The sequence below is a fragment of the Paroedura picta genome, chromosome 3 (assembly GCF_049243985.1).
Source record: "Paroedura picta isolate Pp20150507F chromosome 3, Ppicta_v3.0, whole genome shotgun sequence".
NCBI lineage: Eukaryota > Metazoa > Chordata > Lepidosauria > Squamata > Gekkonidae > Paroedura > Paroedura picta.
The window spans coordinates 119,783,358-119,797,055 of NC_135371.1; the positions used below are offsets into that span (position 1 = coordinate 119,783,358).

The 13,698-nt window shown below is 42.3% G+C and overlaps 1 protein-coding gene across 2 annotated transcripts in view; it reads left to right on the top strand.

Annotated features, from left to right (window-relative positions):
* DNAH9 (dynein axonemal heavy chain 9) overlaps positions 1-13,698 on the top strand; it is a 303,268-nt gene that overhangs the window by 137,000 nt on the left and 152,570 nt on the right. For both annotated transcript variants that reach the window (XM_077327460.1, XM_077327461.1), the window contains exons 45-48: positions 1,210-1,333; positions 2,766-2,908; positions 3,304-3,465; positions 9,719-9,952. In XM_077327460.1, coding sequence (XP_077183575.1) covers positions 1,210-1,333; positions 2,766-2,908; positions 3,304-3,465; positions 9,719-9,952 — 663 coding nt within the window. The remainder of the gene's footprint in view (positions 1-1,209; positions 1,334-2,765; positions 2,909-3,303; positions 3,466-9,718; positions 9,953-13,698) is intronic.

The window sequence follows — 13,698 nt, forward strand, 5'->3', positions numbered from 1 at the left end:
TCTCACGTTTCATGTAAACCGCCCAGAGCTGTAAAGAATGGGTGGTATAAAAATCCAAATAAATAAATAAACAAATAAACAAATAAATAAATAAAGCTCCAGCTTTCATCCCCATGCATATTAATAGGCATGAATTATATTAATCTTGGTAATTAGAACTATACTGTTTCAGAATGCTGCATATTAGCAGTGGGGGCAAGGTTGCTTGTTTAAAAGCCAGAGATTTTCTGCATGTTGCAAGTTAGCCCATCACAGATATGGGACTACCTCAGAATACATAGGCTGGACAACATTTTTTTTTTGAAAACCTGATATACTAAGCTTTTTACACACAGGGAGTCTTTCGTGTCTGGTCCCCCCCCCCCCCCCCCAAGTAAGCCATCCTGCACATACATTTTAAGACGGTCTGAATTCAGGTCAAGTCTGCCATGTGCAGAAGGGAAGGGTGTTTAATTGTTCTATTTTTGTAATGTGAACCCTCATCCCTGCTAGTTGCTCCATGAATGGAACAGACATCACTCATATAGTGCCTATATCTATCCTCACCCTAGGTCAAACAGTAGCTCTGGTTGTGTTTTGATTATTGTTTGTATGTCTTTGTATAAACAACTTTTTGCTGTTTTAATGTGTGTTTTTGTGGCAGAGTATGTTTAAAATGGGTTCAAAATAAAATTTTATTATTTATGTTTTAATTTGTTGGCTGCCTTGGTGGCCCTTGTGAAGGCAGAAAGATGGGATATAGATTTTGGATATAAAATAAATAGTGTGTGATTTATATCAGGAAAATGACTTGAGGTTGTGGGGATGGGAAGATTGCTATAAACCACTTTTTAAAACAATGCAGGAAATCTATTCACATGTCTCCAGCAATCATGATTATTTTAGCCCAATGAAGTTCATGAACGTTCAAAAAGAGAACTGGCCTCCATTAGTAATATGCTGTTCCATCAGAAATGGTTTGCAAAGAGATTGAAGTGATTCAGATGATAATGATGAGCTTTGGCATTCTACTTCTTGGAGGAGAATCTGTGGCTGTTCTTAATATAGCCCCGAGTGCTGCTCTGCACTCAATAATAAACAATTGTATCAGCAATTTGCTTAGGAATGTACATACTTTGACTCTGGAGAGATACCAGCATGTTTGGCTGGATGTTGGATTGTCAAAATGGCTGCTTAAATATAACTTCATTTCCCTTCTTGCACCTATAGGCAGACCTGGCAGCACAGTACATTGCAGCAGGAATGAAGAATGTGGGTACTGTCTTTCTCATGACAGATGCTCAAGTGGCTGATGAGAGATTTTTAGTGCTGGTAAATGATTTGCTAGCTTCAGGTATGGTTCATGGCCTAATATGCAATGTTCCTTGGCCCCTGGTTTTATATAGATGATAGATATTTGACATTTTTATTTGCTGTTTTTATTTTAAATGTGTGCATTTCTTAAGTATGGTTGGAAATGGATAGCTATCTTGAGGACCTGCAGTCAGAAGTAGGAAGGGATCCTATACATGGAGTCAAGGAATAAATAAGCACAGGCACAGAAGCCAATGTGGTGAGCAGAAAAGAGCAATGTAATAGGTAACAGAAGATCTTCAGGCTCCACTCCTTTAAAGGTGGCACAAGAGGGTCCTGACAGCAAAAGTAATTTTAAATAGAAACCCATTGAGAGTAGAACAAAAGTCTCTCTCAACAGAAGGCAGATCTAGCCACTCAACCACTATAAACAGAGAAGAGTAAGCAAAAGAATGACTTGAACAGAGGCATTCAGAATCTCCTAGGGTCTATGGGCAGGTATGGCAGCCTCATTGTTGGCTTGGCTATAAACATTATTACTGAAGGGACTTTCTGTATAATCATCGATTTTTGGACCATTTTAGCATAAAAGTGTTCTAAGGGAATTGGCTGAGAAAAAATATGTACATATCTGAAACAACATAGCCTGGCACATTTATGTCCCATGGTGCTTTTTGTGTTCCTTTAGTAATGATGAGAAAGTTCTCTAAGAGTGAGATATTCTGGAATCTTTCCTATTACCACTGCATAGCCTTGTTTCTTTTGCAACGTATGGCTGTGAAATCTGGACCATAAGGAAGGCCGTGCATCAAAGAATTGAGGCTTTTGAACTCTGGTGCTGGAGAAGACTCTTGCGAGTCCCTTGGACTGCAAGGCGAACAAACCGGTCAGTCCTAGAGGAGATCAGCCCTGACTGCTCTTTAGAAGGCCAGGTCCTGAAGATGAAATTGAAATACTTTGGACACCTCATGAGAAGTAAGGACTCCCTGGAGAAGAGCCTAATGCTGGGACTGATTGAGGGCAAAAGAAGAAGGGGACGACAGAGAATGAGGTGGCTGGATGGAGTCACTGAAGCAGTCGGTGCAAGCTTAAATGGACTCCGGGGAATGGTAGAGGACAGGAAGGCCTGGAGGATCATTGTCCATGGGGTCGCGATGGGTCGGACACGACTTCGCACCTAACAACAACAACAAACCTTGTTTCTTATGATGAAACTATCCTAGTGATGATTTTTTTAGGAAATTTATATGCCACTTATCCAGAGACCTGCTTATGACAGCATATGAGAGAAAAACAATACCACAAAACCATCAATATCATAAAACCATCAAGTTTCAGTATTAAAAATCAATTAAAAGCAAGGCAAGAACATACCCCCCCCCCCCAATCACCACTGAGCTTCCTCAAAATATCCATAAAATACTATATAATGCCATGCTCATAATGGCTGGAAATATTATTTTTGTTTCTAGGAGAAATTCCTGATCTTTTCCCAGATGATGAAGTTGAAAATATCATCAGTAATGTGAGGAATGAAGTCAAAGCCCAAGGACTGATGGACACCAGGGAGGCCTGCTGGAAATTCTTCATTGATCGAGTTAGACGACAGCTCAAGGTAGGATCTTAGTCCCCAAGAATCAGATCTCCCAATGCTAATAGCTGTATTTGGGAAAGTAAAATGCCTTATTTTTCTGATAGCTGTTTCTGATGCCAGACTTTCTGCAGTATTTTTCTTAGTATACAGTTTCTCTCAGGCAGGTGAAATATTGCAATTTGAGTGCTGAGAGGATGTGATATCCTTGCAAGAGAAATTCTACCTTGAGGGACATGTCCAGATTCTGTGCAACATAGGAATAACAACTGAACATTTATAAGTTATGATATGGCAAGGCTGCTAGATTACATGTCTATGGATGTACACTGTTGGAGAGTATTATCAGCCAGCTTCCAGTCTGGCAAAACCATACTTCTCCCTGACTTTGTCTGGTGATGTGTTCTCCTTTCCTTCAGGTTGCTCTTTGCTTTTCCCCTGTGGGAAATAAGTTGAGAGTTCGCAGTCGGAAGTTCCCAGCCATTGTGAACTGCACAGCGATAGACTGGTTCCATGAATGGCCTCGAGAGGCTCTGGAGTCTGTCAGCTTGCGCTTCTTGCAAGGAACAGAAAATATTGAGGTGAGCATCTAAATAAGGGCTCATTCACATTACTTTTCCTGATAAATGGTTCAGTTCCACGTTGGAATGCTATGGACTTTGTATGTATGAATGGCACCCTGGAAGGAAGGAAGGAAGGAAGGAAGGAAGGAAGGAAGGAAGGAAGGAAGGAAGGAAGGAAGGAAGGAAGGAAGGAAGGAGATATAATATAGCTTAACCTCATCAGACCTCAGAAGATTAGCATGGTCAGTACTTGGAAGAGAGTCCATCAAGAAAGACTCTGCAGAGGGAGGCAATGACAAACAAACTCTGCTTCTCACTTGTCTTGAAAGCCCCTTGCCAGGGCTGCATTGTGGTGGCACTTCTCACACTCATGGACACAGATATGTGCACACGGACATGCGCGCACACACACACACACGGGTATGCACAGATGTGGTACCTAGGGTATTTTTTAGGCTGAATTGAGGAACTGCTACATTTTGAGGAGCTCTCTAGTTCATGTATACAGATTCTTGACAGTCCTGCTGGCATGTCACCTTGGTCTGCCAGGCTGGATTTTGACCTCATCTATGAGACTGTCAGCATGTCAAATCATCTCCTGGTATTATTCCAGGCTTGCAAGGCTAGGAATTGGTATCAGCTCAAGATCTTTCAAGTTAAGGCAATAGTTTCAGTGTTAAGTTCCTTGAGCTCACTCAACCACATGGGGAATGTTGGACTTAATGTTCAGGCAGATGTGTAACAGCTGCCAGATTCCTTTACAGTTTCTGATGCTTAAAAATGTTCTGAAAAGAGAGTTACCTGTTACAAACCTCCGGAAGCTGATACTAGAGTTGTGATATTGACTTTTGAAATATGTGATTCATTCATGCACTGAAAACATTTCTATAAGCACCCATTTCTCCCAAGCAACTGGAATCTAAGGCAGCAGAAGTGGAAAGGAAATCCATAAGCATCCTCAAATAAGCCATGGATTATGTTGCAATGTCAGAATTGATCCTCTGCTTTAACTGTCCCATTTGCTATGTGCAGTAATTCAAGAATCTTTTCAAGAATGTGTCTTGATAGAATGTCTGTTGTAACATGTACACCTCAAGTCACTTGAACATACCCCCTCCCCCCCACTTCTAGGATTTGCATAATTAGTTTTAGACAGAAATTAGTAGCTGGGGCCGAACTGCATTTTATGATTCATGTGGATCAAAACAAGGGGAAAGAAAACTCACTGGAGACACTGTCTGCTGACTGTTGATAGTGGCACAAGGTTGGATGGGAACTGAACACACATCCGTTCAATTTAATGCTGTGGTTAAAAAAAATTAACGGATATGCATTTATGTACATGAGAAGTTAGACATCTGTAGATCATTCACAATCCGGCACACAGTTAAGTCCATTAAAAATTATGTGCTTGCTTAACTGTGTGCAGCCTCACTCTTTTATTGGCATTGACTATTTTTGCAAGCAGAAATTAGTTTACTGTGGGGCTGCTTTTTTTCTACAAAAGAACATTTTGTTCTGGATGACTAGTCAGGCCTGATTCAGATACAGGCATGCACTTAAGAACCTCTAGGCATCTAGTTGGCTTTCCTATATCAGGTAATCTAATTCCTGGGAAGAAGTACACCTCAGCAACATTTTAGGTTTGTTGCAAGCATAGTACAATTTAATCCATGTTTCCATTTTAATCCTTTATTAAACCATAACTATTCAATTTTTAACATTGTCTAACTCAACAGAAAATTATTGTCTTTTGCTACCGTACAGATAATTAAAAGAGAGCAATTACATGAGTCCATATAAGTATGTTATCCAAAGATAAGCTGGTCACAAGCAAAGATTCTCTTTTAAAAAGAAGCTCCCAATCATTTCAGCTTCCCATATTTATAAGCTTTTAAAATCTCCTAACAATAGTTGGCTGTCCCACTTGATAAGCGTGTACATTCTTGGCTAATTATCTCATAACTTCAAATACCACACCAAGTTATCTGTTCTTGAAATATATTAAAATTATTAGTCCATGCTTGCTGCTTTTTATCATGACAAAATCTATTTTAAAATAGTGATTACATATTTGTCATACATATGAATGAATATCTGTTGACTCTCAGTCAGTACACCTCATCTTTGAACTAAATCTTCTGTAAAGATGGACATTCTTGCTATTCTGAAATATTTCTGCACCTGGGCCTCAACATATAATATCTATTGATCTGGGTAAGATGGCTTATAAACTACACAAGTCCATATAATTGTGCTACGTCTTTGTTCCCTTTGTTCTGTTCTCAGTCTTTAAATACCCTTTTGGTGTGTCAGTGGAGAAGCTATAGCAGCTCTGTCTCTGGTTTGCAGAAACGTTTTCCAGGACCTTTTTAGTCAAGTCCAGCTTGGTGTAGTACCTAAGAGTGGCGGACTCTAATCTGGAGAACCAGGCTTGATTCCTCAGTGCACCATATGTAGCCAGTTGGGTGACCTTAGATCTGTCACAGGGCTGTTCTTACAGAGCAGTGCTCTCAGAGTTCTCTCAGCCCCACTACCTCACAAGGTGGCTTTTGGGGGGAGAGGAGGGGTAGTCAATTCTAAACTGCTTTGAGACTCCTTGAGTAGTTAAAAATAGGATACAAAAACCAGCTTCTTCAATTGTTCACCTATAAAGGTAAAGGTATCCCCTGTGCAAGCACCGAGTCATATGTGACCCTTGGGGTGACGCCCTCTAGCATTTTCTTGGCAGACTCAGGGTGGTTTGCCATTCCCTTCCCCAGTCATTACTGTTTACCCCCCAACAAGCTGGGTACTCATTTTACTGACCTCGGAAGGATGGAAGGCTGAGTCAACCTTGAGCCAGCTGATGGGATCGAACTCCCAGCCTCATGGGCAGAGCTTCAGACAGCATGTCAGCTGCTTTACCACTCTGTGCCACAGGAGGATCTTTGTTCCCCTATATCCTTGCCCATATCCATGACAATGTAGTTTCTGTACATCACATTTTTGCTCATTTACATAACATTTTAACAAACACGGAATCCTTATTTATGTAATGTTGAAAGTGCCTGTTTGATTAGAAGAATACTTTTAAAACATGGGGAAAAAACAACTGTGTCACCATCAAAGCGAAAGCAAGATAGCTGTTTTAAGGAGATACTTAGGCTCAGAGGCTGAACGCCAAAGGATGTGTACTGCCACTCAGTCTATTACCTTTCCTCCCAGTATCCTTTCTTCACATCAGAGGGGAAAGCAGGCCTCAACCTCTCCTTCTCCTCAAAGCAATCATTGTGTGGAAGGATTTGTTGCCTTCTGGGTTTGCAGAAGGAAGTAAACTGCACTTGTCCCTCAGCCTTTCACTCACCTTTCAGAAGGGCTAGAACCTGTATGCTCCCCTCTGTGGTTGCATATGCCACGTCTAGCCAGAGTTGGTTTTGGGGTGTTGAGTGGAATCAGGGAATAATTTTTCTTGGGAGTCTACTATTGGTGGAAACCATCTCATAATCCGTCCCCCTGTTCCAGTTTTGGATCACTGTGCCCCCAGATCTGCTTTGCTAATATATATATATATTTTAAAAAGATTTTCATTTTTATTTTCCAGGATTAAAGATAATGAAATACAGGCAATCTACATTGTTAGTACAGAAGAAAAAAGGTTATGCTCTTCATTTGATACATTTAGTTCCCCATTTCAATCCCCTTTTAAAATATTTAAAGATAATACAATGCAAGTAATCTACATTATTGATACAGAAAGAAAGGATTATGCTCTTCGTTTGATACACTTGATACCCCGTTTCAATCCCCTTTTAGGTAAATCAGATAAGGGCCCCATTGTTCTTGAAAACCCTCTTCTCTTCATTTAAGATTATAAGACTCCACATGGCTACAATATTATGGACTTTTACCCAAAGCTTATAAACTTTTTCACATTTCCACCACATTTAAAAAGAGAAGTCTACTTTGTTACCATCGTTTCAACATTTGTTTGCATAGTTTTTAACAATTTTAGCAATCATAAACAATTTATACTTAGCGTAGTCTTAGAGCCATCCACATTTCCACTAGGGAAAAGAAAAAAGGAAAAAATAAAAGCCTACTTAGTTGTACGGAAAGAAAAAGGAAAAAAATATATATATAGGTTGTTAAGTTATAAAGGTGTACATTATTGATACCAAAAATGATAAAATAGAGTCTTCATTAGTTAGTAAAATAAAGTCTTCGTTAGTTACATTTACACCTCCTCAGTTAGGTGCCTCCTTTTAGTTATGCTTTAAGTTTGAGCTAAGAGTCACTACAGAGATATGTTAAATAATTCAAATTCAGCTAACATAGGAAATCTAAGACCCCACACTTACATGGTAGTATAAACCCATTCCATTAAGTGTCTCCTTTTAATTAAGCTTTAATTTTGGGCTGGTAGACACTACGAAGTTAGATTTGATAATACAGATTCAGCTTACTTAGAAGATCTTAGACCCCAGATTAACTTCTTAACTAGTTATATTGCCTATATGGCTACGGAAAAAAAGAAAAAGGAGGAAAAGAATTTCAACCACTGTGTCTTATTTCCGTTCCCCAAGCTTCTTAAGGGGGTCTCATATCGAGGCTTGTTGCATCTTGTTGTTCCCATTGACTTATGTTCTGTCCAGTTGGCCTTTGGCTTAGAAAGTGCAGTTGTAATCTTTCCCTCGGAGTATACATCGGTGAATCTTGAAGCAGTTGTACCTCCTGGGCTCCAATATCAGTACAGTTTTTTTTTCCAAGAAGCTCCTTTCAATCGATTACTTTCACTGCAGATCCATATATCTTTTTATTGGTTCTTGTGTACTGTTGCTTTGGAGTGGCTGTATGTCTTCTTAGGTAGGGTGTCCTTATCTAGGCTGCAAAGCTCCGACATCCCCTTTTCCATCTCCATAGTTTCAAGTTTCTCTTCTGCTGGTAGTTTTCCACCTTGTTTAGAGCTATCATCAGCCACTGTTGTTGATTCGTCATTCTTGTTAGAGACTTCTTCCTTGCCGCCTTTGAACTCCTTGAGCATATTTTTAAGCAAGCCATCTGTAAATACTTTCAGGTCTTGAGTTTGTATCTCTAATAAGTAAGCAAAGTTTTTTAGCATAGACATGTAGGCTTGAAATTTTCTTAGTCTTAGGCAATTTTGCAAATAACCAGTAGAGGTCCTACGGAGTCCTAACGAAAAGCAACAGTCTGTTATGGTATTGAACTCAGTAAAGCAGCATAGTAGAGCAATGTCTTGTACTGGAACAGAATTCTCACGAGATCTTCCCACCCACGGCTCTTATCTCTTATCTCCGAAAACCAAAACAAATGCAGTAAGAGCTATTACTAATTAGTTTGAGTTGATTTAAGTCCTTCTTCTTCTTAGAAAAGAGAATTAGCCTGCCTCATATCAAGGTGGCTTCAAGCAGAGCCAGAAACGGGAGAAACGGGAGAAACGGAGGAACGGAAAAATACTTGCGTCTTGGAATTTAGCAGATGTCCTCCCCTCAGTTCACAGCATTCGTTTGCAGTAAATCGTAGTAGAGGAACGAAGTAGCTTCACTTACACTCTATCTTGCTTAGATTAAAGAAAGCAGCTTTCCGCGCCGAGAGTTTGTTCCAGGGGAGAAGGTGCCGGGGGAAACCCCCACTCACTGTTTATAGGCTCGATCTGATGTCTGCCAGTTGTTTTCACTCCGGAGTTATAATGAGTCGAAAGTCTTGCAGGGAAGTATCCAATTAGCTTTGTAGATTAAAATAAGAGCTTTGTAGATTGCAGAGTTGAAAGAAAAGAAAAAAGTTTTATAATGGCGGACGGCACTTACTGGACCCTGTGCACACTGAGCTTGCGTTCCATGGAAAATTAATTTCCCTGCGGAACAGAGAGGCCCCAGAGATTCACAAGGAATTCCTGAGTAGATGGTGGGTGAGTTAGCGTACCCAAAACCCGGTTCTGTCAATCACAGCAGCAATTGACCCTCAGTGGAACAGGAGCTCGAAGTATTCGAGCTATCCAAGTGCCATGTCTCCGCCCACTCGCTAATATATATGTAGACAGTCAGCTGAAGCCAAACTTATTTTGGTACAACCTCGTCTCATTTCAAGCTAGAATGAAAAAAAGCCAAATACATTCTTGAGGAGGGTAAATCTTGAATGGCAGGATGTCATGTACTTTATTTTGTTGTAATGCGGGTATAATGCCTTGAGTTGACTGAATTCAAGGGCACTTGGCTAAGCTGCTTAATTGCTTTCCTCGAGAGAGATTTCCCCTCTTCTCTTTTATTTTAAGGCTCCAGTGAAAGAATCTATAAGTAAGTTCATGGCTTACGTGCACACCAGTGTGAATGGGATGTCCCGTTCTTACCTGAGTAATGAACGTCGCTATAACTACACTACTCCTAAGTCATTCTTGGAGCAAATCAAACTGTATCAGAATTTGCTGCTTAAAAAGAGGAAAGAGCTGACAGCAAAGATGGAGCGGCTGGAAAACGGTCTGCAGAAACTCAGCAGCACCTCTGCCCAGGTAAGCGAGGCCAGGAATTGTAGAAAACAAGACAAACATAATCTGGAAGCAGAAAACAAACATGCTTCTTCTCTCACACAGTATTGTACAGGCATGAGAGTGTGTATGAATTAAACAACCACCAGTGCAGGGCGAGTTGTGTGGCACTCTTCTGACTAACATTAAGCCAGTCTCATGGAAAAGACTATGTCATTGGTTTTTTTATATTCTCTCTCTCTCTGGCTAAGATCAATACAACATCCAAGGGATGTAATGGTCCAAAAAAGTATGTAACCTAAGGGGCTGTGAGAGAGTGATCTTTCTTCAGGCAGTTTTCCCTGTCTCTATTCTCATTCATTCAGTCATTCAAAACATTTGTATGCTGCCTTTCCATCCAGTACCGTAGAGCATGGGTCCTCAACCCCCAGACTGCAGCGAGGGGAGGGAAAGAGGCAGGCGCGGCCGCCGGCACGCCAGTGACGCAAACGCGCACAGGCGGAGCTGCCGCACATGTCCGTTTGCGCCCCCTGCTGGCAAAAATGCGCATGCGCAGCAACTCTGTGCATGTGCGTTAGCGCCACCTGGTGGTGAAAACGTGCATGCGCGGCAACTGCGTATGTGCATTTACGCGCAGCTGCGGCAGTCAGGCCGCCGGCTCTCCCCCACCCCCAGAAGCGGTCCCCAACCACAAGAAGGTTGGAGACCGCTACCGTCGAGATTGGTCTCCTGGCCTCCCCTGTTGTTTATACAGAAGTGAATTGGGCTGACTCAGACACTAGAGATGTGCTTGAATATAGGTTGGAGTCAGGTCCTGCTCTACTTCAAATTGTTCCTTTCACTCTAGCGATGGATATATTCCAGAAAGAAGATACTACAAGCTTTTCCATGACTACTTCATGTTCTTCCAAGGAAATAGACTGCAGAGTTTTGAGTATAACAGCACCTCCTTCTAAACAGCTGGTGTGTGTGGGTGTGAGAGAGACTTAGAGCGCCACATGCTGAGGGCAAACTGCCAAAGAACAGTTCTCCAGTAAATGTGTGCCTTGTACCAGTGGAGGGCAGATTTGATGTTTTTAGGAGCTACTTATTTTTTCCAAGTGTCTTGGGAGTTCCCAGTCACAAAATGGCAGCTTGGTGGGTAGAGTTAGTCGCAAAATGCCAGGTTGTATAAAATTATTGCATTTCAGAGTAGGTCACTTGTGAGGAATCCTTTCCGCTGCTGTTTTCTAAAAGCAAATACTGTTCCAAGCTTTAACTTGCTCTGAAGGGGTGCCTCTATATTTCTGTCTGTGTACATGTGTCTGTATATCCTTCTTGAAAAAGAAAATAGCAGCTTTGATGTAAGGGGGAAGGGAACACCACGTCTGAGAAAGCCTTTCTCAAGTTGCCAATTATCTAGAATCATAGAGTCATAGAGTTGGAAGGGGCCATACAGGCCATGTAGTCCAACCCCCTGCTCAACGCAGGATCAGCCCAAAGCATCCTAAAGCATCCAAGAAAAGTGTGTATCCAGCCTTTGCTTGAAGACTGCCAGTGAGGGGGAGCTCACCACCTCCTTAGGCAGCCTAGATCAATGGTAAATGTGCATGAGACAGGAGGAAGGGGGAAGGAGGATGGAAAAGGGTACTTTTCTTTGCCCGCTTATGGCAAAGGTGCATGTACAGCTAAACCTCCTTCTCCTTTGCACAAAGTGGGAACAGAAACTGCTGCACTAGCTTTAAAGGGAAAGATAAGAAAGTCATTACAGCAGCATGCTAATGGCTCTTTACCTCAGCTCCCTCTGATAAATGAGTCTTTGGAAATAGGGCATATAAACTTAATTATACATTTTAAAAATGAAATCCATCCAGTTTTTGGAGTTTGTCATTGCTTTGTTTTCCCACAGGGAGCATGTTATTTGTATTGGTGAATGCTGGGAAATGTAGTCCTGCCTCTCCAAGTGCCTTTTATCTAGCTAGGTTTTATGCGTCTCACCCTCCCTTTTTTCATTGGGTCATGTCACACTTTTTTCATGCTTCTTGCCCGTTTTTTTTTTTGAGGGGGGGAAGTTTCTAAAACCTCTGAAGCAGGGGGAAAGATCCCAAACTGGAGGATTCTCCAGATCCCCATGGAGACTGTCAACCCTATATGGAGCAGGCATTCATCAGCAGGTATTAATCACAAGGTTATAGATTCAGCACTGTGTCTGGGGCAATAATGCTCTGTATTCTTGATCCTTGGGGGGCAACAGTGGGAGGGCTTCAGGAGTTCTGGCATCCCTGATGGATCTCCTGATGGCGTCCAGGTTTTGGCCACTGTGTGACACTGTGTTGTACTGGATGGGCCATCTTAATTTCACTAATGCATACATTAGCATCATCATCATCATCATCACCATCACCATCATCATCATTATTTTAAAACTAGTAATCAAGCCCGCTGTATGACCAATACAGCGGGCGCTAGGTACTTACAGTCTTGTGGGTCGGCGTCATGACGGTGGGGGCTCCCTCGGGCAGCTGGGCCTCCCCCAGGCGGCGGTCTGTCGTCGTCGTCTCTCTCTGGCAGCGGCCTGACGCGGCGAGAGGCACTTCACGCCTCTCACCGCGTCAGGCTGCCGGGCAGGGAGCCCCCGGCAGCCGCGCTCCGCGCGACTGCCGGGGGCTCCCTTGGGCGGCGGCCTGACACGGCGAGAGGCGCTTTGCGCCTCCGACGCATCAGGCCAGCAGCAAAGGAGCAACTGCAAGCCGCGCGGTGCGCGGCTCGCAATTGCTGGGCTGGGAATCGGAGGGACCAATCGGCAGGCGCTGTGCGCCTGCCGATTGGTCCCTTCGATTGTCCGGAGGAAGGGTCCAATCCGGACCCTTCCTCATCCCGGACACATCCCACCCCAGAACCCCTTATCCTTTTATTTAGTCCGCGGCGCCCACGGCGCTGCGGGCAGTGTTAAGATGGCAACCAGCAAACGAGTGGGAGGGAGGGTGAAAAAGGAGAGGAGAGAGTGTGGGGCAGAAGGGGAAAATGTGGATGGGGCATTTTGCACATGGACTGAAAAATGACTCTGAGACAGCTTGAAAATAACATCCCTGTAAAAATGCCCCTAAAACCATGGAGAAAAACAGAAATCAAATTGAGCACTAACCAGAGGAAAACAATTGCAAAAACAAAAATAAAAATTGAGGGGTTTTATGATATGCACCGACAAAAGCCATTGTTGTAGAATAGCCCTCTGTTTAAAATAGCTGTTTCCCCTCCTCCCCAGCAGATCTTTAAGAACTATAGTGTTTCTACTGTAAACAGTTGTTTATTTCATGATGAAAACTTGAATTTTTCATGACACGTTGTCCTTCCAGTGAATGTAGGGAAATAGCCTTCTGACCTTGAGGAAATGTTTATAAATCTGCAACAGCTTAAGCTAGGTTAATTACATTTATTTCTTTCCTATTGAGTTGGAAATGGAGCAAAATGGTGTTTTTACACAAAGTGGAGAAATGAGCTGCATCTTTCCTGTCTGAGTGCCTGAAATGTAGTAAAATGTAGTAAAAGCATCAGAGCTTTTGAAAGAGCACAGTAGATGACGGGTATTGTAGTAGAGATTGGCAGCCAGAGGCTTGTAGGCCAAGTTTCTTTTAGTTTCCGGGATTTATTTATTTATTTATATTAATTATTTGATTTTTATCCTACTACTCCTGCAAGTGGTTCATGGTGGGTAACAAAGATCGCCCATAAACCAACCCATAAAACTCCAGCATGCCTGGTGTCTAAAACCCTCCCTCCTCTCTCCCATA